The following is a 27,275-nucleotide window of genomic DNA, read 5'->3' as shown; positions in this document are numbered from 1 at the left end:
AGCTTTGCAAAGAGAAAAGCACTACAGTGGGACTTCTACTGTATATTTTAAATACAAAGTGGTGATAAATACTTGTACTTCTTATAGAACTCTGCTGAAAACATGATTACACCCGGAAGATTTAGTAATTACAAAAACTTCCTCTGCAATAATTAAAGAAGATTCCCATCTTCTGCTTTTGATAACACTCCAGCATGGTGACAGGAATATGGGGCTCAGGCTTTCTAGCAGTCAGCTGAGCGTAGAAAGAAGCAAATTAAAAGTGGATGAAAAAATGGAGGTCTTGCTAACTCTGTGATACATCTCATGGCCTGAAGGGGTTAATGAAATCCATGGAGCTGCTAGGCAATAGTTCCTGCACCCAAGTAGCAGCCACCACTGGAAGGTGTGTAAAGCCACAGTACACATTTTTGGGTTTTGGAATGTCAAAACTGTGTGTGTGGGGGGGGTGTCTTATTTTGTTTTGTATTGTTTTGCACTCTTCTGCTTACCTGCCTGAATTTAGCTGTTAGGAAGATTCAGGTTTGGAACTGTCTCAATGGACTTGTTATCCCACTGTGAAAAGTACTTAATCATCAGATACCCACTGATTTTGGTGGGGTTTAGCTGCAGTGCTGCTTCTAATAGATGCTTTCAGGTCAATGCCTGAATTCAGAAATAATGGCTTTATTCCCATTTGCTGCCAATGTAGATGTTATTCTCTCAGAAAAATAAATAAATAAATAAATAAAATTGAACAAGAATATCCCAGATGTACAGACAGACAGCAATACCCACAAGTCAGGCAGACATGTGTTAGCAGGGAATTTTGGCATGAGCTGGAGTAAAGCAGGGTTGTGCTGGCTATTCAGCTAGAAAAGGTATGTGAGGAAAATAAATTGCTGATCTCAGCATGAATGCTAAGTATGTGAGGGGCTGGGGAATGCATTCAGTGGTAACTTGCTTGGTATAGGTGAGGAAATGATAATGCAAGCTCCAGAGTAAATTGGACGGGCTTGTCAAAGCCAAACCAGACAAAATGTTGCCATGGTTATTGAGTTACCCAAATAAAGAGAACACCACTCACTCTGAAGTACAAAGGCTCAGGATGGCTTTGTGGTGCCTCACAAGGGCTGTGGGTAGAGATGAACATTCAGATTTGCTGCCTGCTGTCAACAGGGAATGCAAATCAGAGTGTGAAAATGAAAGCAGAGAAGTGACAAGGTGCCTCGGGAACCACCTTTCCTGGCTGATGCCTAAAAAGTTCTCCTGGGAGTTCGGACTGATTGCTGTCTATTCTGCATAATAGGTAGGCTGACTGATTGTATTGATCCTCAGTTATTTTTCAATATTGTTTGCTTCATTAGTCCAGGCAGCCCAGGTACATAGTCGCAAGCCCACAAATGAGCCTAAGTGGCCAATGCAAACCTATCTTCACAGTGAAAAATCTGCATTTTAGTTTTTAACAATAGACAAAGCCAAGTATACTTAGTGTTAATACATCAGCAGAAAGATTTTATTGGATTATTGCACAGTATAAAAAGGGGAGTGTACACTTATTATATTTTAAAAATATTTCTTCCGTGTTTTAAATAGTACAATAAGAATAAGCTTCAGTACTATTTTCTATTAGGGAAATTATTTTTCTGTGTGGTCTTTCTACAGATGTGGTTTTAATCAGAATTCTTACTCAGCCCAAATGAATTCAGAGTTTTGTGAGAAAAAAAGGAGAAAAGAAAAGAGGAAAGAAAACCAGTACAATGACATAGAAAGTATCTGGCTGCTGGGGGAAAATAGCGCCTGTGAAGATGAAGAACCAGCTTGAAGAATTTAGTGGCAAGGGCAGCAAGGGCAAAGAAAGTCACATTAAAACAGAGATGCAGTCTCTGGTGGGTCATTTGAATTTCATCTGCAGAGTAATTTTCACGCCATTTAGCCATAGCCACAGCAGGAATAAAGAGGGCTAAACATATTAAAATGAAAAAATCATACAAGGAGGGATTGGGGCTTGTGGTCATTATATTTGATAAAATTCAATGATATGGTAGGCTGAGTTAGTGCTGTATCAAAGATTTTGAGTGTTTACAGAAAAATATGGTATGCAACAGGAGAAAGGTCTGTAGCACACTCATTCAGGGTTCGTGGTACAATAAGAATCCATCAGGTACAAAGAAGAAAGGATTTCTGGCCTAAAAAAACAAACAAACAAACAAACAAAAAAACCCAACATACAAGCAGCAGTAAAACATCCCAACCTGTTAACAAGATTTGCAATTGACCCTTAGAGTAGTGGCTCTGTTTTTTTCAGATCCTTCAAGGAAACAGGATATTTTAATAACTATTTGTGTGCTGCAAAATCTCTTAACAATTAATTAGTGGATTTAGGGCCTCAGAAAATGAGTTTGGATTGAAAGCTTTCATCAATTCTCAGTTGCTGTCCTTAACCACAAGCCATGGTAGGATACCCCCCTCCCTGAAGCTGGGAGAATGCCTTTCAGTGCAGCACATTTCTGTAGTTCAGGTAACCAGTGCACACAGGCACACGCCCACAGACACGCTTCAGTACCAATGCTCCTGGTGGAGAATGCACATTTCAGTTTTGAACAACAAAGTGTAGTTTTATACACCTGAGGAAAGGTGCTGTGGGTTATCTTATCTGACATAGGCAGCACAGGGGAATTCAGTCATGTCATGGGCATTCACCTTAAGACCTGGTAAGGTACATTAACTAAGTAATACCTGTCGTGGTTTAACCCCAGCCAGCAACTAAGCACCACGCAGCCGCTCACTCACTGCCCCCCCATCCAGTGGGATAGGGGAGAAAATCAGGAAAAGAAGTAAAACTCCTGGGTTGAGATAATAACGGTTTAATAGAACAGAAAAGAAGAAACTAATAATGATAATGATAACACTAACAAAATGACAACAGTAAGTAATAAAAGGATTGAAATGTACAAATGATGCACAGGGCAATTGCTCACCACCCGCCGACCGACACCCCGCCAGTTCCCGAGCGGCCAAATCCCTGCCCCCCCCCCCTTCCCAGTTCCTAAACTAGATGGGACGTCACATGGTATGGAATACACCGTTGGCCAGTTTGGGTCAGGTGCCCTGGCTGGGCATGAGAAGCTGAAAAATCCCCGACCATAGTCTAAACACTACTGAGCAACAACTGAAAACATCAGTGTGTTATCAACATTCTTCACATACTGAACTCAAAACATAGCACTGTACCAGCTACTAGGAAGACAGTTAACTCCATCCCAGCTGAAACCAGGACAATACCTAAGAAGAGAGCTGAAGATTCTCATGTGTTTTCAATAAAAGTTCCTGACAGTGGAAAACAAAATAATTCAAGGAACTTCAAAACATTCTGGGCATAAATTGCCATAGATCACTGGAGCACAACAATTAACAATAACTGACTGTGAGGGCCATGGAAGGAGAGCATCTGCTCCTTTAAGAGTAGCTGGTCAAAGGAGCCATAAACAAGAACAAGCAGAGACACACCTGCCTGACACATGGTAAGGGAGGTAGTGATGAGAACAAACCTGGCTGGTGGCACTAATTGGTAAGGACATGTGGAGTGTGAGAAAATTTATTTTCTCAGCCCAGAGGATAAGGAAAGGGAGGGAGACAAACACAGAGACATAAAACCTGATCAATTAACATTAACAAAGGCAGTAACCAGAAGCAAACCTGGCCAGTCACACCAGTCAATGGGCTATCAAGAAACTGCAGCAACCCAGGACTTTGCAACTGATAAGGAGGTGAACCTGAGGGTTTATTTATTCAGGCAGTCATAGCATGAACTAAAAATATTTTTTTTATTGGTTTGGTGCTTGGAAATCACATTCTGGTTTATGCAGACTAAAGTTCATTTCATTTTGCCTTAGTAGTTAGTGAATATAATGCAGAAACAAACAAACTCATGGAATTATAGAGCTCAAACTTAGAAAGTATGATTATCTCATGTAACCTTGTGTACTTTGTAGGCCAAAGTTTACATGTTAAAATCTGTGTGAATCCAATATAACCATGTTTGGTCAAAAACATATCACCTAAGAAAAATCCAGCTGTGGTTTAAATGCTTCAAGCAACAGAGAGACTCCACCAAATCCATTATAATGTTTTTCCCATGACTAATTATATTCACTGCTAAAAATGAGCACCTTATTTCTAATCTGAATGTATCTATGTGCAGCTTTTCAGTATCCCCTCTTGGGTTTTTTTTCTGCTAGGTAAAAGCCAGTTTGTTATCATGCTGGTTACGTAAAAAAATCATGAATCAATTAAATGCTGACATATCAAGATATGTGGTGAATGATGTCAGGCAAAATGAAAAAGAAATATATATTTTCCAAACAGAATATATACACGATTATGACTTGATACAATGAGCTAAGTAGTAACCCAGCATCTGAGTCATCAAAATCTATCCATCACCTTTGGTATGCACTCAGGTTGTAAAAAAATAATCAAAACCAGGTTTGATTTGTCTTGAGAACTGATTCTCAGCAACCTTGTGTAAGTACGTTTATGCAATGTAAATGTAGAACTTAATTAGATTTGTGCTTCTTAGTCATGCTTATATATAAGGAAGATGCTTATTTTTCCCCCATCTCCAACCTGTGGACTCTCCTTGTAAATGCACACATGGCTACAACCAAGCAACTTCATGGAGAATCAGTACTTAAAACACCATCACACTGGTTATTTTGAGAAACTTACTGCTGTTAAAGAAACAAAGTATTTAAAGGCAAAGGTAAATTCCCATGCAGGTTGCTTCACTTGATGGCAACTGTTTACAATTACGACTGATTTAGGTACGATACAACAAGTAACCACTAAACGTAGTTACTGGTGGATACTTGGCTGGTATAGAGCCAGTTGCCAGCCTGAGCCAAACTTCTTGACCATAATTTAACTCTAATAAAGCATTCCCAGTAATTACTCTGTCAGTGTACTTGTTACTATTAATATTTTCAGCCTGAAAAGTGAGTTTGTCTATTCCATCAATGACCAGATAGCCAGAGGCACGTGGACTAAATGATTCAATGGTATATTCAAAAACATAGACCCCCAGATATGGAACATGGAACTTCCCGGTTGCTGGGGCAAATGAAGCTCCATAGTTGACATCCAGATTGTTAAACCTGATGGGTCCTGGAGTCGTCATTCCATACGTATGAGAGGCAAAAAAAGCCACCATAGGTGCATATCTGTATGATCCTTTTGAAAAATCTGGAAAGGAACAAAGAACAATTTCAAGTAATGTTACATTGTAGAAAGGCAACTGGGACCAGCCAGAAGATCAAAAGCAGCTTTTCTGAAGTCACATCATCCAGTAGCTTGAGTAACTGAAACATAGTATTTCTGCATAAACACAGAGTTTTTCTGTATTGTACAAAAAGTCATTTTCTTCACAATTATTGCTAGGTGTATCCACAAAAGAATAATTTTAGAAACAGCAAGGGAACTTTATGTTTGTCTATACTATGTTATCATTAAGGGAACTGCTATTTTTCTTTCTCCCTGCACTCCCCCCCTCCCCACGAAGTTTTTCCCACCCCTGGATCTCTTTCATTCTTCATCTGTGTGCGCTGAAGCCAAGAATTTTCTCCACAAATCTTAGACAAACACTGAAGAGGTTTAGCACTCCTGATGTTAAATGAGGGAATAAAAATATATGTTTTTTCCCTTCAAGTTGAGCCTGCACACTATGATTCCCTGCCACTGTACAAATTATTTTATTCGCTATTCATATCCTGTCATGACTGAGAATCAGCCAAATGGCTGCTGAAAGCTGCATAAAATCCATATTCCATGTGGCCTGGATGTAAATTATTTATTTGTTTACTGGACTGAATAGCACAGTTTCCACTTTTCTTTTTTGAAATATCTTTCAAGGGCTGCATCTTTGCCAATGAAAATCAGAGGCACGCCTAAAATGACTCCTTGAGGCCATAGTCCCACACATCATGGTAGCTGCTGGTATTTACAGAGCATTTATGGCCGTGCTGAAGCTGATATTCCCCAGTGATGTGAATTTACCTCCCCCTTCATATTCTATGATATCATGTTCAGATACATCTATTGCATACCCTCCCACTCTGTGCAATTCAGCAGGGAGCTTTCCAGCTATTATGGCTGGTCCCAGCCCAATTTAATCCCATCATCTAGTCATATTAAAGAAAGAGATCATGAGTCACCCACAGGGATTGACGTCTTCAGCACCAAAACACAGGACACTACTACTTGAGTTGGCACTCATTAAAGTGAAATGTGAGACCTTTGACCAGCAAATGCTCTCTAATTAGGCCCTGGGGCAGAGGACCGTACCACTAGCATATTGCACTACTAAATTCTTTACTTGCCGACACTCAGAGAATTGTCGTTCACCAGCTTCGTGCTGCAGTTGACTCCTCCAAAAGGGTGGCGGCAAGCACAAATAAAACTCTGTCTGTCATTGATACAGGTTCCTCCATTGTGGCATGGGGAACTGACACAAGCTGAATACTGCCCTGTGATAGAGAAGGAGGAAACCCAACAATATCAGTTGCAATGTCATTACAGTGACACTTCCCAAGTTTTCAGTATCTTGGAAAGCCTCTTGGTCAATTCATAAAGCTGGTGGAATTTCTGCAGAGGTTCTGTGTGAAGGCCAGCTTCAGATCCTGTCCAGGCTGTTCGGACCCATTGCTAGTCTAACCTCCCTCTTTGCCTGAACACAGCACACCCTCAGCTAGCCTCCAAGGTATTCAGAATAACCTATAAATGCTGAGTTCATGGTGTCTGCAATCACATGACTAAAGAAACCTGTTGGATCAGCTAATTAGTCTTTACTACGAAGGGGAATGTGCCGAGAGGCTTGGAGCTGACCATACTACAGGACTCCTTCAGAAACAAACAGCAAAACTTTGAAGAGACAGTACTGACATATGCAATTTTATTTCCTTCTTTTGGTGAGACAAAAGAAAGTTATCTTCCTGCTGGTTCAGGCAAATCTGTGCTTCAGTTTGGTCTCACTAGCACAGGCACAGAAGGCTGCTCTTTTTGGACAGAGCCAGCTTATCCTTGGGTGTACCAAAACACAGATTTTGTACTGCTGGTGTACAGGTTGGACTGTCCTGTCCATGACATTACTCAACCAGATGTGTCACAACCATTGCAGGAAAGTCTGGCTACTGGTGGTGAAAGATCTTAAATGCTGTCCAAACTATTTCCAGTACTCATTCTTGCCCATAAATAACTCAATTCCAGGATATCTACTGAGACTGTTGTAGAAGTTTTGTATTTCAAGCAACACAAATTATATCAAATGGGTGGTTTTGCAAAGCACCCTCACCAAGGATGTTCTTGCCTCTCTTCATGACTATGTATGAGCTGGCCAGCTCATGCCCAGCTGATACGGATAAATCTGTCAGTCCAGTGCTGCTGAGCTATGAGACAGTAACTACTGAGTGTAATTGTATAATGTGTTGTCATAGCAGTTTGAGGGGAAGAACATTCAGATCACATTAGAAAATAAATATTGCTATGCAAAATTCTGAACACAAAGCCATACATTTTTCCTTTCTCTTGTTTTGGTCAAATAAAAGTCAGATGTTTTAGAAAATGAACCTTTACTCTCTGGGAAAGAGTATGCTCTGGAAAGTGAACTCCACACAGTCCTGTGATGGTAAATTGAGATTGGTAGGTGGGAGCTGAAAAAGCCTTTTATGAGAGCATCTACTTTTTGCTAGGGAAATGTTGAACTGGATCTTCACATAGATATTTCAGTAATGCCCATAGTGATCTTCAGATTCTCACCCAGCCATTTCACAGACTGCTGCAATAAGGCAAACTATGTCCGTGAGAAATTTTAGTTCAGCGAGCAGAATGCTAAAGCACTTTGTCCAGTGCCACTTGAATTCGCACTGATGGGGCATATGAACTTAAAAACACAACAGTAATTCTTTTCACAGAATATAATGTCCATCCAATAATGCCTGAAATAAAGCAATTTAGGACTGTCATGACTGGGGTCACAGCACAGGCAACTGGACATGAGGAAATAATGTTTTTCTTGACAGATAATAGTTTTGCTGCACACTTATTTGAAGTATTTTTCACTCATATTTGCCAGGCATCCACATATTTACCAAGTGTGAAAGGAAAGCAGAAAAGGAAGGAAAACAGCTGATTGTGCTGACTGTATCATATTCCCAAAATACAAAAGCTTTGTGCAAGAACATGGCAGCCTCTCTTCTAATTGGCCTCTGCTTATCATAAAGAAGAATTAAATCCAAGAAACAGGAAAAAGATCACAAAAAGGAAATGATGATGAGACTGAGACTAGTGTTTTAACAGTCTGCTGAGACATGACTTTGTCTGAACTTAACCTTGGAGTTAAATCAAATTCAGACATAGCTTTACCTACAATAAATTAACCCTCCAGGTGCAGCATTGCTTAACAGCAGCTGGGGAGCCTGCTCCATTTGCTAGAACTAGGAGAAGCTGTGGAGAGATTTGAGTCAAGTTAGGATTTTCAGAGTAAGAGGCAAATGCCCTAGATCTCCACTGAGCAGGTAATCTCTATGTAATTTCCATGTGATCTTACAATAGCATGCTTTTGCTGTCATTTCTGGCTGAGGCTGCCCATCTGACCAGTATTTTCTTTTTCTTTTTCCTTGCTGAAGGCCATCCTGAGATAATATGTCCATATTGTCTGCTTGGGGTAAAGATGCCAAGAGGTTCAGATTAGGAAAGGATTTCCTACTACAGTACATATCCTATTTTTAATTAGTCTTTCACAACTTAGTAGCATAGATGAGCAAAAGAGGGAAACCTTATAAATTAAATATAAGGTTTAAATTGCAGCTATTAATAGCAGAGAATAAACGGAATGCAGTTGCTATTTATGCTCGGTATGGTAGGAGTGAAGAGAGCCAGTTAATGCTGAGTTTTGCTACTCTTCGGGAAGGCAAGCAGCCAGAAACTCTTTTGGGAAATAGACTGCCAATGCTGTACAAACAAATCTTCAAACAAATAATGAAGCTCTGTCAGTATCTACTGGGGTGTTGTTTAGAAGCAGCTCAAATATTTAGCAATTTAATGGTCTCCTTATGGAAAGAAGTGACTCCAGTGTTTCAATTTGGAAATGTCTGAACAGGAAGTAACCAACGTTTTCTCAATATTTAGTTATCAGTAATTGTCTCTCAGGAAGCCCTGGGAGATTGGAAGAGCCTGGGAATCTACTAAACCACCCTGTTTACACAGGCTCAGTCTGGTCGTCAGCCTACAATTATTAATCACATCTGGCTTAGCGCTTTCAGTCTGACAGTGATGAAAGCGATGAGCATCCCCAGTAGCCTCGATGTGAGGAGTGCCAGGGAACAGCAGGACAGAGGCAGCCCCACTGGGGCCAGCACCCAGGAAATGAGGGTGACAGCAGGGCTAGTGCCTCACCTGGAAATGTGACAAGCAGAGCATGACAGGTTGATCATGGTAACCAGGGTTAGTCACAGCCCAGCATGACTGAAAAGGCCTGAGATTTTGGCTTGAGCTGAAACAGGGATCCCAGGGCCATGGGCAGGGTATGCAGCCTCGGGACTAGGTCAGGATGCCCAGGGCAATTAAGGCTATCGGTGCAGTCAGGGCCCTGACAGGGAATTCAGATATAAGTGCTGTGTAGGGCATTTGTGGTGCAAAAAAACCACAAAGGTTCACCTGCAGTGTTCTTGGGCAAAAAGCAAGGAGGAGAGGTGCCTCAGCTGTGCTCTCCAGTTTTGGGTGGGAGCAGATTGTCGAGACTGATCTGAGCTACGTGGACTCTGGAAACTCTGCTTCTCTGTTAAGCAGAGGTATCTAATACTTTCAGTGTGATGATTTCAGAATCACAAAATTAAAACCACAGAAGAGTTTCATCTACCCATTAGTCTAAAGAGTAAATATGCAAAATTGAAGTATATGTCATCAAACTGAAATAGAATAATCATTGAACTTGTAGAATTAAAACACGAGATGGAAAACATTTAAACAGGTTAATTTCACTGCAGGCTTGAATGATAAAGAGACAATGGAAGCTTGCATTTCTGTTAGGAGTCAGAAATCATGTGAAAACAAAATCAGAAATAAGACACAGAAAATGAGAATGAAATTACCTCTCTCACACATGGATGCACTGTTTTAAATACATAAATGTAACACAGTTGCACTCTCAGTTATTCATGTTGATGGGAGGATGGCAAAATCTGAATAAAGCAAAACCACAACTAATACAAGACGTGCAACAAGAGAGTGCATTCACCTTTAGAAACCATGGCAGCCTCTAGATTCTGTAGAGAACAGATAGAGCACTAAATGCCAATGGGAAAAATGGGAACTGAGCTAAGCTGCCCTCATGCTGCATCATGCATTTCTGCAGTAGAACAGCACATTGGAAGGTAGGAGCAGACATAATCCATAACAAAGACTAATAAAGAGTTTACTGTATATTTTTTTCTTTAAAGGCTATCATCTCCCCTGTGTTAGATACTTGAAGCTGTCCTAAGACCATCACTTTTTTATTCCCACCAAGTTGCCGTTACAGTTAGTATCAGGTAAAGCGTTAGAGGGTTTTTTTGTCCCTCATACACATATTGCAGCCTCTAGCCGACATAAACCTTTTCTTTTGTTCATGGGAAGTCTCCAAACCTGTATGTCCCTGCATACGCAATGCAAACTCACATTGTTTCCCCTAGATTTCAAATAACTACTAAGGAAAGTATTACCTCAGGGCCAAATCCTGAACACATTACAGCCAATGAAAATCCCAATCTGTTAGAGGAGGATCAAATGTTGAATGTATTGGAATCAATGACAATTATCATTCACCTCTTTCTAGAATTTTATTCTAATCTTTTTTAATTGAAAAATACCATCTAACGTCAAATACATTTTATAATTAGCCAATTATGCCTTAGGGTTTCTTCTAGAAACTTTAGCAGAGTCAGCACATATCTCTGGATGGTCTCCTGGAACTTGAGAGAAAAAGCTTTCCTGGAGAAGTAAAATCAGCCCAGGTAGAAGATGGGTAATTGTTAATTAGGATAATAGTCTTACTTCTTTAACTTACAGAAATGTAATGTATGACTGCTAGGCATGAAATATCAAGTGCAAAAGCTCATTACTGATGGAAAAGTCTGCATAAACATTGCTATGTAGAAACCTTGCATAAAAATAGGGCTTTTCAACATCTGCAAAGATCTGCACTTTCTGTAAGAGTGAGCATACATCGAATGTTATCAAGCAAGCTATTTGTTAAAATTCACCATGAGACAAATAATAAATAGGAAAGACACAAATTCATTAATGTGAAGTAAAAAACAGAGCAGGTGGCAGCTTCCTGTGCTCTAGGCATGTAGCACTGGTGACATTTTCCAACAAAGTAGAAGACTCAGGAAGGATCAAAGGCATCATAGCTCATTTTCCCTTAATTTTAATTGTGAATGAGGGTTTTGAATTTCCATCCTGTGCAGTGGCAGGAACAGGCAGAAAACAGAAATGACTGAGAAAAAAATGTCATTTTTAATATAAAAATATTCAATCTACTTGGTAGTAAGAATTTGGCAAATCTTGGTGCATTTTTAATTGTGACTGCCTGTTTGAATAGCTGTGTGTCCTCTGTAACTGAAAAGATAACCAAGGACTGAAATCTTTCAGTTTGGATGGCTTTCAGCAGAAGCGAAGCTACTCATAGGACTGGGGCTTTAAAAAGAATCCTTTCCATTGATTATTGAAAAGTGCAGTACCTAAGACAGGAGGAGATGAAGGAGGGAGGGGGGAAAGGGAGGGAAGAGGCACGGAGAGGGAGAGAGAAAAGGACATTGCCCATGGTCTTAGCACATGAACAAGATTGGTAGCTCTTACTACCCCTACATCTGCTTACAATAGGGACCAAATATAATTTCAGAAATGTTCATAAGTTTAAGAATGCTTTACAGAACAGATTTTGGTCTGGGTCTTCAAAAGTATCTGGAGATCTCTCTGTCAGTTAGGAATCTGTCTCACTTATTTTAATGTGAATTTGAGTCCTCTAGTGGCTTCTAGTCACTTAACCACTCTTTATTTTCTGTCTTTTCCCAGAAATTATATTTCCATAAAACATTATCTTGTGCTATTGATTTTCACTCAAGTCTGATTCCAAAAGTCATAACTCAGAGTTTGTATTTCTGTGAATTCATCTATATGAATTCATTTCACATGATGACATTTGAATTTAAGTTCAGAAGCAAATCACACTCAAAATGTCCTTTATAAGAATGGCAGCTCCTACTTAGCTGCTCTGTTCTCCAGATGGATTCAAGACAAACCTACTTTATTGGCTGGTCTCCTGATTCTGCAAGAACACACTGTTGTAATTGTAACTGCGCTAATAATCTCAATGAAGTACTGAAGGAGGTGGCAAAATCCTCATTACAGTCATTTGGTGTATTCACTTGCTTCAGGTTTTTGATACTTTTCATCCCCACTGACACTCCAAAGTACTGATGCAACTCCAGATTTCTCTCCCAGCTTGCATGTTTTTTTTAATGAAATTGCTAATTGAGATGCAGGCACAAAATTCTTGTAGTTTAGATTCTAAATTGTCAGTTACATTTGAAAGGTCAGGTTCTCAGTTGAGTATGTGTGCATACACATATATCTTAAACTGATCATATGTGAATTTATTAAGGAAAAAGCTCCTAGATGCCTTAGTGCAGAGTATCCTCATAAGAAAAATAAATTCTCTTGTAAGCAAGAGACCAGAGTAACCTCAAGTTCCTCTGAAACACTCTTTATTGCAGTCTTTGGGCTTTTTATGCAACCTCAGTCAAGGTCTGCCACCTCAGTTCATCACAATGGTTACATAAGCCTTTATTACAAAGACCTTCATTTTTAGTAGAGTAAAATGTATTACCTGGATCTATAGTATTATCTGTGTTTCTCTGACTTCGGCTTGCCAGGCCCATGGTTACATTTGCTGCTCCTTTTTTTGCTGGGGCTGGTTTCTTTATAACCAGTTTCACTTGCTTCTGAAGTTTGGTGATGTTGTTCATTGCATTTGCCACTGATACATCAACATGCTGGGTTAAATTTGTCAAGATGGTTCCTGCTTTTATTTCAAGCACAGATTCAATGAGCTCTTTGAGGCCTCTCTGCAGCAGGTGGATATCTGGCTGAGCAGGTTTAATTAGCAGAGGTATACTTGCATTCACTTTTTGGATGCTGTTGTTGGTATCCTGACACAGCCCCCAGGCCTCATGAGCAGTCTTGTTCAGGAATGGAATGGTGTTTGAGAAGCGGATCGACTTGGCTTCCAGGGCCTTGATCCTGGAACTCAGCGTCTGGAGCTGAAGTGAGACCACTAGTTCTTTCTCTGTCGAGGCAGCTTTGGTTTTTTTCAGTGGAACACAGTTGTTTGCCAAAAACTTGGAAATTTTTGACTCCACATTCAGAAGGCGAACTTCATGGTCCCTTGATTCCTCCACAGAGTCAAATAGTTTTTCTTTCAGGTGGCTGATATCTTGTTGTTGATTGTCCACTTTTGACAATGTATCATTTAAAATATAGAAAACTCTTCTGAAATTGTGGAGGATACTTTTGTCAGACTCCTCATATGGAAGATCAGAAAGGGGTGGCACTACTTGTGAAGTGAACTCATACTTCTTACCAAGGAGCAGTGTCTGGAGGGATTCATTCAACTGTTGGAATTGGGGAATGAAAGCCAGGATGCTGACCAGTTTCTCAGCTCTGCCACAGCAGACATCAGTCTCATTTCTTAGAGCACGTAGCATATCTTTCAGTACATAGTTATCTTGAATAGAATCAATAGCACTGTTTATTACTATCATGGTCTTGTTTAACCCATCTTCTAGTTCCATGGAGCACTCATTAACACGACTCTCAAACAGTTCCTGATAAGCTTGAGATTCATTTTTAAGTCCTTCTTGAGTTTTGGAAAGCTCCTTAATTGCAGAACTCATTCTGTTAATGACAGTAGTGAGGTTTTCAAGCTTCTCACTGATTTCTTCAGTTTTGATTTGTTGCTCATACTCTGAAGTCAGACTAAAAGGAACCCCTTGTTCAATCAAGGGTTGAAGGATCTCCATATCATAGCACAAATCATTAATTTGCTCATTCATTTTGTCCATCTTATTGTCCAATGGAAGAACCAGGTCAGAGAGACTTTTGTTTAGGACAAGCACATTCTCTTGAGCTGCTGCCAGCTGTGTTTGGAAATCCCTTCTGCTCTCTGACAACATGTCATCACAGACCCCCAGAACAGACTGCCTCTGAATTTCCATTGCAACACTGAGATTGCTGATCTTGCTATCTTGGACCCTTAGGTCATCATAGATCTGCAGCACCATCATGCCTTGTTTCTTTACTTTCTCATGCAATGTGAACATGTACTCTGTAACATTGTACTCCGTGACTTTATCTGCTGAAGGGATGTTTTGGCTTGAAGACTGTTCAGCTAATAATAGCTGTTCGTGAGCACCTTTCATTTCAGTAAGAGTCCTATTTAAAGATTCATAATAAATGACACTTCTTGATTGTTGATGCTCCAAGTTATCTTCCAAGGATTTCTGCTTTTCTTGTAAAGCTTTCATAGGCTTGTCACAAGTGAGGGTCATTTCCTCTTTCATCTGCATCATATGACTCTTTAGGTCCAGAATGTCAAGCTTTGTTGGCCCACTGTCTTTCTCCTGAGCAAATTTTTGTTGGGTTTCATTCAGACGCTTGACTAATTCTTTTGTAGTTTCAAGATCATCTGACAAACTAGACACAGCCTTGAAAATTTGAGCCATGCTCTCTTGCATTTCACCTTGAAATGCTTTAAAGTGCTCTTTGACAAGGTCTTTGACTAATTCATTAATGTTTCTGGATTTGAGACCTTTGGGAAAAAAGGAGAAATATGGAAACAATCAAACCAATTGTGTTAGCAGCATCTAAGTTTTTTCTACAATATGAACAAACACAGTGCCATACAGAAGTGAAACACACACACACCCTGCCCCAGTATACCCACCCATAGAGCAAAATTTAAAACTGAGGAGTGTAGAGGATGGGTTATAGTGTTTGAAGACTCATCCCTGCTTCTACTGAAATCAATGGGAGTTTTGCTATTTTGAAAGGGCACTCAGACTCTGCACATGGTATCAACTTTGATATCCTAGCTGTGCTGTTTCTGAGCACTGAAATTAGTAGATCTGTGTACTTCTGTGGCTTGATCATAAGAAAATGATGTGTCCTTTCTTCACTGGGAAAGTAAGGAAAAAACACCTGCTTTGTCAACATTATGGTCAAGAAGTAAAAGCAGAGATTATTACCTTCCTATTGTATTGTACATGCTAAGTGATCATAGAACACACTATAGTAAGAAAGAAGTAAAATAAAAAGAATAGCCTTATTGAATATCTAAAGTTAGTAACATGACAACTGCTGCAAAAGGCAGACATTTTAAAGGTACAAATGTTTAGTTAGTCTTGCATACTACAACTCTTTAAACAGCTTCTAGGAATATTGATCCTGAAAAGCACTAGGCAGAGGTGAATGTGTGGGAATTCTGTTTGTGTGAATAACATCAAAATATGTCTTCCATATAGCCTTAGATGGGTTAAGACAGTCATAAAATAGTGTTCATCAAGAGTGCTGCATAACATATTTGAATTAGAGCAGTAGTTCTGCTCTGGTGTGAGATTAGAAGGAATTTTTTAATTTGTTCTCCAAAGGTAGACCCTATGTCTAGCTAAAACACTGAAGCATTCTTTGCATGTTTTTTTTCTAAACCCTATGTATACTTGCAGCCAGCTTGTGATAGAATGGTTAAACCCTTCAACCTCTACAATGCCTTGATGACCGTCAGTTCTCTGATTAAAACTGTACCGATAAAGGCAGAAATTCTCTGTTGCCTTCCCGTATTTTCCTCTCAATTGCTTATATAGCCTGGATTTTATTGCTTCATCTCTAGAACAGCAAGGCATGTTCTGAAACCTTATTTGAAAGTACATTCTCAGCAAGAGCAGTAAAATGGCAGGAAATCAGACCCATGAAACCCAATGCAACTTTGGGCTCCAGTGGTGCAAAATGATTCCAAATAAAAATGGTTTTGTTCAGCAAGCTAGAGAAAAGCACAGTACTTTTTCTACACAGGAGATCCATTTGAATTGTGCATGTGTTTCCAGCTGGAAACAGAGATGAAGTAGTTGATAATATTTGCTTTTTATGAACTATAAATGAGTCTCAGTCTTCATTACGTCTGGTAAAACAGGTAGTGAACACATCTGATCCTTAGGGTAGAAAATTGACACTCGTTCAAGTGGGGTTTTTTTCAAGGCAGGATATAATAGGCAAGTGCAATAAGTTTGCTAGCCTAGAAAAGAGCCACTTCAGAAATATAGCATGAAGTTTCCTAAGTAATAAACTCAATTACTGTCAACTGTGGTCACAGATGTCACAGCAATTTTTACAAAGTACAAAAACCAACAAGGTGATAATATTGACATTGCCTTTATTATTTTACTTATCACTATCTGAACAGGAAGTAAATTACTAGACAGATGTATATACATGAATGTGCATATGAATGTGCACACTCACACACAGAGCTTTGTCAGTGGACTACAGTGAAGGAAAAACAGTAAGATAAGATACCTGAGAATAAGGATGTCCTGGCAGCTGAGAGGAATAACCAAGATATGAATGTAGACTAAAATAACTGACATGTAGAAAAACCATTGTAACTGATGATTTGGTCAGGTTACTTTATGATGCTGAAAGATGTTCTGTGCTTTAAGAGATACAATGAGCTGTGAAGAAAAGTTTAATGGCTGTGGAAAGAAACAAGGTTACTCTACACCTTCTGTGAGGAATTAATTAAATTTCTTCATCTCAGCAACAAATCTTGATAACAGACCTGCTGCAAGAGGTCTTCCACAGGACCTATACTGGTCTTTTCTTTCTCTGACAGTCAGGAAACTGCCAGCCTCTGTCTCTCCTATTCCTACTCTATTTAGTTGGATCACAGGTGTTGTATGGAACTCAGCTCTAGTTCTCAGGTGTTCTTTTTATCAAGGGGGTGGAACTTGATAAAACAGACAGCTTTGGGTTTATCTCCCTTACTTGCTGGCTAGGACAATGTCATGGTTTAACCCCAGCCAGCAACTAAGCACCACTCAGCCACTCGCTCACTCACTCCCCCCCCATCCAGTGGGATGGGGGACAAAATCAGGAAAAGAAGTAAAACTCCTGGGTTGAGATAAGAACGGTTTAATAGAACAGAAAAGAAGAAACTAATAATGATAATGATAACACTAATAAAATGACAACAGTAGTAATAAAAGGATTGAAATGTACAAATGATGCGCAGGGCAATTGCTCACCACCCGCCAACCAACACCCAGCCAGTCCCCGAGCGGTGAATCCCTCCCCCCCCCCTTCCCAGTTCCTAAACTAGATGGGACGTCACATGGTATGGAATACACTGTTGGTCAGTTTGGGTCAGGTGCCCTGGCTGCGCATGAGAAGCTGAAAAATCCTTGACTATAGTCTAAACACTACTGAGCAACGACTGAAAACATCAGTGTGTTATCAACATTCTTCACATACTGAACTCAAAACATAGCACTGTACCAGCTACTAGGAAGACAGTTAACTCTATCCCAGCTGAAACCAGGACAGACAACTAGGTACCTGCTAAGCAAGTCCTATTCCAAAGTTCACCAGTGGCTGTGGTAGCACGCTTCTCCACAGAAAGACCTAATTCAAACTTGTGTTGTAGGTAACAGTTGCGTATATTCTTAAGCTTGAGCTGAGAATACACGAGCACATTCATGGGTGTAACTCAATTTCTCTGTTGCTCATTTTGAAACAGAAAGGTCCAAACTACCTGTGAACATTAAAGATATCTTGCACTTTTTATGAGATTATAAATTTTAATTTTAACTCCCTGGCTGAAATCCAAAGTGTGTCATTAATTTGTGTCAACATATACTCCCTTTACAGATTCAATTATTTGAAGAATAATGTGCAAAATAAATGTTTGTATGCAGGAAACTGAGTTAAGGTTATATATCCAGCTGTAAATAACATTTCTGACTTGTAAGTGATTAACAGTCCATTGTTGAGTTCATTTTTAAAGGAGTGTACATTTTAATAATGAAGAGGAAAGGAATCTATGAAAAGGTTGGATGTGGAACAAAAGGAGGAAGAAAGAATAGCAAGAAGTAAGCAGAGTTTATTAAAGGGAGAACACCAAATTATTTTCTGTAAGTAAAAAGTAGGAACAATCTCCTGAGTACTGAAAACAATTTAGAAAATGCAGAATGGGTTTCACTAATGAAATTAGAAGAGTATATCAGTTACTTCAGTGAGTGTTGCCCTGTATCAACAGATGACAGGTTTGTGGGACTAAAGTCTATTTACAGATGAAACCAAGAAATAAAGACTTTGTAAACTGTATTGAATCATTTGTTCAGAGAAACAGACCTCACTCCTAACAAACCCTGATACAAAGCTGGTCAACCATTAGAATTTCTGTAATAAGAAAAAAGGCAATTAATAGATATGAGCAAAGGACCTGGGAACCATTGGAAGAAAATGGAAAAGTAGGGGAAGAAGGAAGAAGTCTGAACAGAATGAAGCAAGTACAAACTTAACTGTGCTTTGAAAGCATGTTGCTTCAGGATGGCAGTGGTAGTGGGGAAAGTTGTGTTTTGCTTCAGGTGAGCATCTAGGATTAATTTTTAGAAAGTCTGATGTTCCTATACTGCACATCTGTACCAAGTTAGAGGACAGCATGGAAACTCCTTCCAGCTCCTGCTACTTTAGGATGCTCTTTGCCCACTTGGAGTATGACTGACAGATATTACCTGGACAGAAAATGCAGTTGCCCTCCAACTTCACATATACAAGCCAACAGAAACACTAGCCTTGTTCTCTCTCCCTTCCTCCCCTCATTACTTCTGTTTACCTATGTACAAGCCAAGAATAATCTGTATTGGAATGCCCATAATTAGAGTCAAAGAAAGTAGTTGATAGCAGCATTTTCATTAGAGCTACTTGATTAGGGGATGGATTGAGAACACAGATCAAAAAAGGGCCAGCAACTGGAGATTTCATCTAAGCAGGTATAATATAGAGCATTGCAGATAAAAAACAATAAAGGCTTGAAACACATTTGCAGAGAAGTGTGAAATAATGGGGGGGTACTGCACATTTTAATTAGGACTTGGACCCTTAAATATAGATAAGGAATGGAGAAGCAGGAGCACAGGATGCAACAAAAGACCTCTTGGAATAGCATGGACATGACAGCTAGAATGAGTGGAATATAAAAAAGAATCAAGACAAAGCAGAAGCGAAATGGGAAATATTCAAAGACAAATTAAATGTACGCCCAAGGGTCAAGAATGCCATCCAGCAATATGTGGAGAGGTGAAAGCAGGTCACTGAGTAAGAGATGGGATAAACTTGATCCAGGGTGCAAGAGAGCCATCTAGCACATGGGACAAGCAACTCAAGAGGCAGAGGACTGAAAATACAAGAAATGGGACAACACTTGCTAAATTCGAGATAGATACAATAGCACTTATTGTTTCATTTAGTTTTATCTCAACGTAAGGAGCTCCAGTTCCCTCATTCTAATTTTAAACCATAGGAAAGTCCTCTGGATTCTGAAGTGTGTAATACAAACAGTTTGGGGAAAATTCCTGAAAAATAAGGAAAATATTGCACATCAAGGAAATGAAAGCTTCAGTTCCAGTCTGTTTGTTAAGCACCATTTGTAGTTGGGTAGCAAACAGATCTTGCTGTAGGATTCACAAAGAATGGATGCATAATTCTGCTGGTGAGGGTCTGCCCAACCTCCTGATCCTTGGCCATGTCTTTCTCATCTACCAAACATGAGTACAGATGTTTATCAAAGGTAGCCTAATATGATCAGAGGCAAATTATTCAGCAGGATGTTTGCCATGTTATAAATACCACTGCCACAGAATTCCTTATATGTTTCCCCTGCATATGTGAATTAAGTATTAAAGAATATTACTTAGACTTGGTAGCAAAGCAAGTACTACATCCTTTAGCAGCAGTCAGATAAAAAAAAACCAGATAAAAATATTTGCAGAAGCTTTAAGTAAATGAAAATGTCTTGATAGTGGCTTAACTTACCATGTAGACAATGTAGTACCCAAGAATGCAATTATTTTGTTACTATAAAAGACACCATAACAAACGTAGAAATAAACAAATCCTTCTATTATGAAATGAAACTAAAAAAGAGTTCTCCCTATAAATGTTGAGCAATAGAATAGGACAGTCTATGAATGTTTTTAGCATTTTTTTTTTTTCTGGCACCTTTAACTGGGTGAGTGATTGCATTAATTTATTTTTCTTGCCTTTTAGAAAAGACTGGAAGTCTTTGCCCTTATCTTCATTGATTTTGCCTTCCAGAGAAGAGAGCATCTTGCTCACATCATTCATCGCAGCAGCAATGCTGTCAACCTTCTTCTGTAGAAAAGTCAGTTTCATCTCCTGGCTGCTAATCTTCTCATTCATTTTTTGTGTAAGTGCTTGGTCAGACAACAAAATGAGAAGAAAAAAAAAAAGTAGTGTTAAAACATTGGTGGGGGAGGGAAGAAAGTATAATTGACTTGAGAGACATTAGCTGGAAGTGGGGTGAAAATTTTCTGAATTTTTAGTCTTGAGTGAATCATCCTGATTTTTGTAATGTATCATGCATTGGTGACATTCAGCAGCACAGCAATAACTAATTACTGAAGCATCTGTATCCATTATAAAGTATTTATAATTCTACAAGAGTATTTTGAATGGTTAGCATATTTTAATCAGCATAATGCCATTCTTTCTCTACCTAGCACCCTACAGGGTATTCAGTTAAGTCTCATTTAGTCTATCTCGTTTAACACAATCACAAAAGCACTGATTTTTACTTACCATTTATAACATAACTTCATGAATTTGCAAGGATGTGTCTGAAGGAATAAATCATCTTTGCAGTGTTGGGGTGAAAATAAAGACTTGTTCAACACAGCAGCAAGGCAGAAAAACAGCTAATACATAAATTACTTTGGAATAATCATTAGTCTGCCACTAAAAAAAGATGCGCAACTCGTGAAGGCAAGTTTATTTTAAAATCTGCCCAAATTGTTCCTGACACTTCTAGTCTCTCCAGGTGTAAAAAGGCCTAGCTGGATGCTTTTAAGATAGGTAGTGGTGAAGAAGGCCATGGTCTTGCAAATTAAGACTCCACATGATTTCAGCTAGCCATCCGAGTTTCACATCTGACAGGAATGAAACTTAGTCTGGCATTTTCAGAAGATGCTGATAAAATTAAATGCTTTAATTCCTGTAAGCAAAGCTACAAAATCTCTTCAGTTCCTTCAACAATTTGGCCTAAATAGCCTATCTTAGACACAGGATATGTTACCCTACATAATCCAAGCCATGCTATGACTTAATAAACTGCTATGCAAGAGATTCTTTAGCAGCACATACAAAAATTTAGTGTAAATTTACAGTATTGCTATTGATCTTACGTCACTTCTCATTATGGCATTGGTGTCTATTCCCATGGCAGTAAACAGTTATAATCAGAAATCACGTAGAAGCACAGGGCCCTAAGGACTACAACAAAAAAAGTCAAGTTATGTGTAAAAGGGCATATTCTTCTGACTAGACTTTTATTCTTCACAACTCTAGTATGTAAAAAGTAAATGTATCATATCTAACTCGATAGTCTTTGGGAAAACCCAGAAAATTCACTAAATGCACCAAGTCAGTGCAGATGAAGCATGTCAACACCCATGAAAATGCTCTCCTGTAGAGGCATGTTGGTTGTAAAATTCATAATTGGTAGACCCCAGTAAATAAGGCTGGCTGGTTTATGTTAGGGTGTTAGCTTCTCCAGCTGTTTACTTTGCCCATGGTGTCTACGTACACAGATACAAAGTTGTGTTTATAACTCAACCACCTAGTTTAGATTCTGGCAATTCTCCACAACAGCACTGTGGAGACAAGACATTGATGGATCTTCTTTGTCTGAACACTCTTCATCATAACGCTGCTCTGTGACAGACAGACAAGTCTGGATACTTCTGCTCCTGGTTGAATTGTTAGTATGAGAAAGTGATTTGAATTCATTACTGGATCATGCACAGTCACCCAAACTGATAACTAACCTGCAGGGTGCAATGCTTTCTTCAGTTCTGTTTCTGTCAGTTCTTACTGAAGGGGGAAGACAAGCTGCATAGATGAACGTGAAAGTGAGGTTTATAAGTGGCATGGCTGCATAGTGGGAGCTGAACACAGAATCTGGCTTGTACAGTCCTGGCAGCTGCTGATGGAAAGACAGACCAGGGCAGTCAGTCCTGGCCCCAGGTCATGTTTGCAGGGTTGGCAGCCAGAACAGGTATCTCTCTCCTTCTAAACTGACCCCATTTGATTTAAAAATAAATGAAAAGCAATTAACATGGAGCTATGAGATTCCAATTTCAGAGTTATTTTTCAGAGCAGAATTCCTACTAAGAGAAGTGGTATGTTTTAATGCTCTATTGATCAAGATCTCTTTATCATATCGGTCCTGCCTGCTTTACTAGACAACATCCTCCTCCCTCCAGCACTGGGAAACACTGTTGCTCACACAATATCACCAAGGGGCCACAGGCTTCTCCTAACTGCCATTTGAAAATACCTTTCTATACCTCCATGCCAGATTCAGTCTTCCCCTCTCCCACCTATGCTAATTTTCCTATTTGTCAATTATGATTTAAAGTAAAACACATATATGGACATAAGCACATACATGTGTACTGTCTCCACAAAATCTGTGGCAATCTGGATTCTGACATCCTGCTCTCCCAGCATGCAGGAATACCCCAGGACCAGAACAGTATATTGACAACAGCAACACACAGAACTGAGAACATAATTTGCCTTATTATTTGGTTCAATAAAACGTTTTCAGATATAGGCCAACTGTGTAAGTGACAATAACACCACAGTGTATAACAGCTGATGATTACACAAAAATCCAATGTAGACATATGTAATTGAAACATCAACAGTTTCAAAAGAAAAGTGAGGTAGTAAGAAAGTTCAAGCAACATGCCTCCTTTACACTGTCTTTCACAAGTCCATCTGGCTCCTCACAACGTAAACTACAAGCTCATTTGACAGTATGTAGAGAACACTGCGAAATAACTTGCATATAATTTGCCACCAAAAATTTGCCTGAGAAATGCAGTCTCACTCATTGGGGTGTATATCACAAGCAGAGAATAATTTTTTCAAACAACTGCCTTATTCAAGCATATTTCACATATTTCTTTTGTTGTTATTTAAACATATGCTGATTGCTTGCAGTTCCCTGAGTACACAGACTTTCTAAATAATTCTGCATTACCAACATCTCTGTACCCTCAAAGGCATATACACCTTCAGGTGGTACAGATTGGAATATAGCACAGTCTGTCAACTACTTGAGTACCTCTAAATCATAGATATGTTTTCATGTTTCTTTACAGTGAACACTTAATATTTGAATTCATGGTTAATTTAAATGATCTGATAAACCATGGTTGTTTCTGTTCCCAATTTAGTGAGTGTGCAAACACACCTGGCATGAATAAAATTCCTTTCCCATGAATACTTATGCAGATAACTATGAAATTAATTTTCTGGAACATTTGTGCTGGTAAACTTTAAATGATACAGATGGTAATGGAAAATAAAGAGAAGTGAGCACACCCAGCAATTCTAGAGACTAAGAGGTGGAGAAGCTTTTCATGCAGCTGTCACCTAAGGTAACTTCTCAGCGTAGATCACTGCTTGAATAAAAGCATTATGGTTACTAACTAGCTCTTCCAATGCTGAGGTCTGTACATACCCTTGCAATGACACCGACATTAAGTTCCACAATCTTATGGTCTAGGTAGGTTGAAGTAAACACAGTAGTAAGCAAATGAATAGCATAATAAGGAAAAAATCTCAAACATCTGTAGCATACAGCTGTAAACTGTCCCTGTGTTGCTTAGCTATTTGATCATCCTAGATGGAATAGCTTAAAACACACTTAAGCTGCCGTTGCTAGAGTTTGAAGCATCATTGTACTGAATTTGAATAAATCAGCAATTTTTATAAGAAAATATATAACAATGATCACGTATTCAGATAATACAATTAACATTACTACATTTTCTTTTATGACCAATGCTGGTCTATACTACTCCTAGATTTGGGGTTTTTTGGCTGTGTTGCTTGGTTGAATTTTTTTCTTTTTTTCTCTTAATTCATCTACTTTACTCATTAATATAATATTTTAAATATTTCTAGGTAGAATGACTTTCCTCATTTTAGTTTAGTCACAAGACACTCTATAAATGCTAAGCTACTGGTACCTTTAAATTCAGTTTCTTCTGCCTATCTTTATCAGAGAAGCATACTGCTGAACCATGACTGCTAGAAATTCTAAGGGTTCATTCAGGTCCCTTCAGCGGATAGCAATTTTTCTCAAATTGTTTTTGCAGTGATCTTAGTGAATCACATGGTCAGTGATTGGGCTAGAGTTGATAGTAATTGTAACAGCTGACCTGGCCCACTGGGGTCCTGAGGAGCTCCTGGTGTCCTCTCGCTGACAGTTCTGCTGCTTTCAGCCAGGTTGCTGTGTATAAGTGATTGTTGTTCTTGAGCTAACAGAGGGACGAAAAGGAAAGGATGTATGTGAAACATGGAACATGACAATCAGGATTCCACAACAATTGCTTTCTGTCTCTATTCTGTACCAACCTTACCAAAGCCTAATCATCTGCAGTGATTCTTGTTATCTGCTTACTCCATCTATAACACAGTGTGGGACCACGGTGATGAAGACAGCGAATGGCTTTATAAATGGCTTCCTGAGATTGGCAGGGGTTGGTGTTAATACTAAAATGTCAAAACTTTGTCCTATAATGAACAGAATTTTGAAATCTCCAGGGCTAAAAATTCTAGAAGAATATTTTAGATCAATATAAAACAGCAGTACAAAGACAATACAGAGCTAGTCAGCTGTCAAATTCATTAGGGGTGTTTTTTATAGCTACAAAATTAGTCAGGTTTGTTGAAAGTGATTTGGGGATTTTTTTTTGACAGATTACAAAAATCTTCAGCCATGGAAATCTTCCCACAAAAAGCAATAGGGATATTACATTGTCGCAGCACCTACAAAATAAAAACCGTTTCAAAACATAATAAAAATACCAACGAATGTCATCCGAGATTTGTGACTGGTACCTACATTAAAAAACTTCACAAAGGTGACAAGTTTGTAAATACTTTCTCTGGTCATGGTAGATGGGATTTTCTGTGTTTGTTTTACATCTCAGCCCAAAGATCCCAAAGAAATTTTCAAAGTTAGACCAACATTATTATCATTTCAATATTACAGTTAGGGAAACTGAGGTCCAGAGAAGTAAAGTGCCTTCACTCACAAAATGTAGGGAACAACTGACAGGATAGCTACGAACTGGACTGAAATTTCCACCTTCCTGACTTACTTCTCTAGCCATTAGGCTTAACAGTGTCATTTTCATTTCATTATTATTTAAAAAAATTAAATATGTACAGAGTAGGTTGTAAATTTGCTGGTGTAAATTCATACCAATTTGTATATGCTTGCTCAGTTCATTAAGCTTTTGAAGTAGATGTTGTTCCAGCTAGAGCACATCTAAGGAACGCCACTTATGTGGCACTGATGCCATTTCCAGTCTTTAATACAGTACAAACAGAATAACTTGGGTATGGTGACATTATTTTCTAGTTCAAATATTAAAACCTAGTCTGGCCATAATATGAGTTTCCAAGGAAACAGAATAAAATGCTGAATCAAGAAATTCCCTGTTTCACCAGCCTCTTAGCAGTATATATGAGGATCAATAGATTACATCTAAGGATGGTATAAGGTGGTTTATGTTCTAAATTGGGGGGGGGAGTAACAATTAGGACAGGAACTCAAAGAAAATTATCATACAGACCGAATGTTTCATAGAAATTATTGAAATTGGCTGATAAGAAATACAAAATCCTCAAATACTTATAATTTCAATAGCTTCTGTTATCTTTCTGTGGCATGGTTATTGACAGGAGTTAAATACTTGCATTCAGCCCAATTCATTACACGGGATTTATCAGGTGGTGATGTGATGATATAATCTGTGACAAGGGAGTCAGTTACTTGCCTGTGATAAAGATCAGCTGATCAATGTCCTTTTATTCTTTCATTTACTGATCTTTCTGTTGCTCCAAATGTATTCACTGCTACTGTTAGTGCTACAGACGCCAGATTTTTTTTTTGTTTATACTATCCATCTTACCTTTCATCCTCCCTATTAAATCAATTGCCCCACTCACAGCTTCATATTGTGGAATACCCAAACCCTTACAGTTTTCAATTTTATTAGAGTTTCAAGGATATATATTTATCACTGTGTGCTAGGTTTACTAATGCTCTAAACTGTTCAGATAACTTAATCCCTGTAAGACCCAGGACATAGTATCACTCTGTTGGAGAAAACCTGTAATGGAGCAAGCCAATAGTGCATTATACTGCTAAAAGCAGCAAGGACTGTAGCCACTGATGCACACACATGAAAAACTCACCCAGAGACAATACCTCATATTCTGCAGTTATTAAATTTCATCACTCTATAGGAAAGGTACTTCTCAGGCAGCATTAGAAATTCAGGGTTTTCATTTATGAAAAAAAATTCAGAAGAGTCACTGGCAATATAGCTTCTCCTACATCATTCTTCCAGTGTGGCTCAGTCCTTTTCCAAAGGAACCACTCTGACACATCATATGGTGATTATGTCATATGTGCTCCTTGGTCCCACCGCTGAGATTCCCCATCCTAGATGCTGAATAGAAGCACATATGATGGGAGCACTAGACTGAAACTCTAATACATACACCCTTTAGGGTAGAAATAGCCATCAAATGACTCTCATTTGAGACCTTTTAAAAATTGTATATGCTATGCTCAGTTTAAGCTAAAAAGATAAAACATAAAATAAGATTTAGACTGCTAGACCCATCTTATAGGTGCTATTTACAATAACAAAGCAACACTACCAAAAAAAGCAGCAATTCAAAATGCTGAGCAATGAGTTCTTCCAGTTCCTCCAGGAGCTTCAGGGACCTCAGCACTTCTGAATATCAGGTAACGCACATAGGAATTTAACATTAGGCTCCTATCATTGATTATATTGGCCTAGATGTATAATTTATTGTCC

General features: G+C 38.9%; 1 protein-coding gene across 1 annotated transcript in view; it reads right to left on the bottom strand.

Annotated features, from left to right (window-relative positions):
* Positions 1–2,819: 2,819 nt before the first annotated feature.
* Positions 2,820–27,275, bottom strand: part of MMRN1 (multimerin 1) — a 47,084-nt gene continuing 22,628 nt past the window's right edge. The window contains exons 4-8 of the mRNA XM_075030623.1: positions 24,597–24,695; positions 20,385–20,558; positions 12,902–14,881; positions 6,357–6,503; positions 2,820–5,223 (exon numbers count right to left, since the gene is read on the bottom strand). Of these exons, the coding sequence (XP_074886724.1) occupies positions 4,802–5,223; positions 6,357–6,503; positions 12,902–14,881; positions 20,385–20,558; positions 24,597–24,695 (2,822 nt within the window). The 3' untranslated portion in view covers positions 2,820–4,801. The remainder of the gene's footprint in view (positions 5,224–6,356; positions 6,504–12,901; positions 14,882–20,384; positions 20,559–24,596; positions 24,696–27,275) is intronic.

This window comes from Buteo buteo, chromosome 1 (genome assembly GCF_964188355.1).
Source record: "Buteo buteo chromosome 1, bButBut1.hap1.1, whole genome shotgun sequence".
NCBI lineage: Eukaryota > Metazoa > Chordata > Aves > Accipitriformes > Accipitridae > Buteo > Buteo buteo.
Note: the sequence above shows the minus strand (reverse complement) of the source record. Positions and strands in the feature narration are given on the sequence as shown.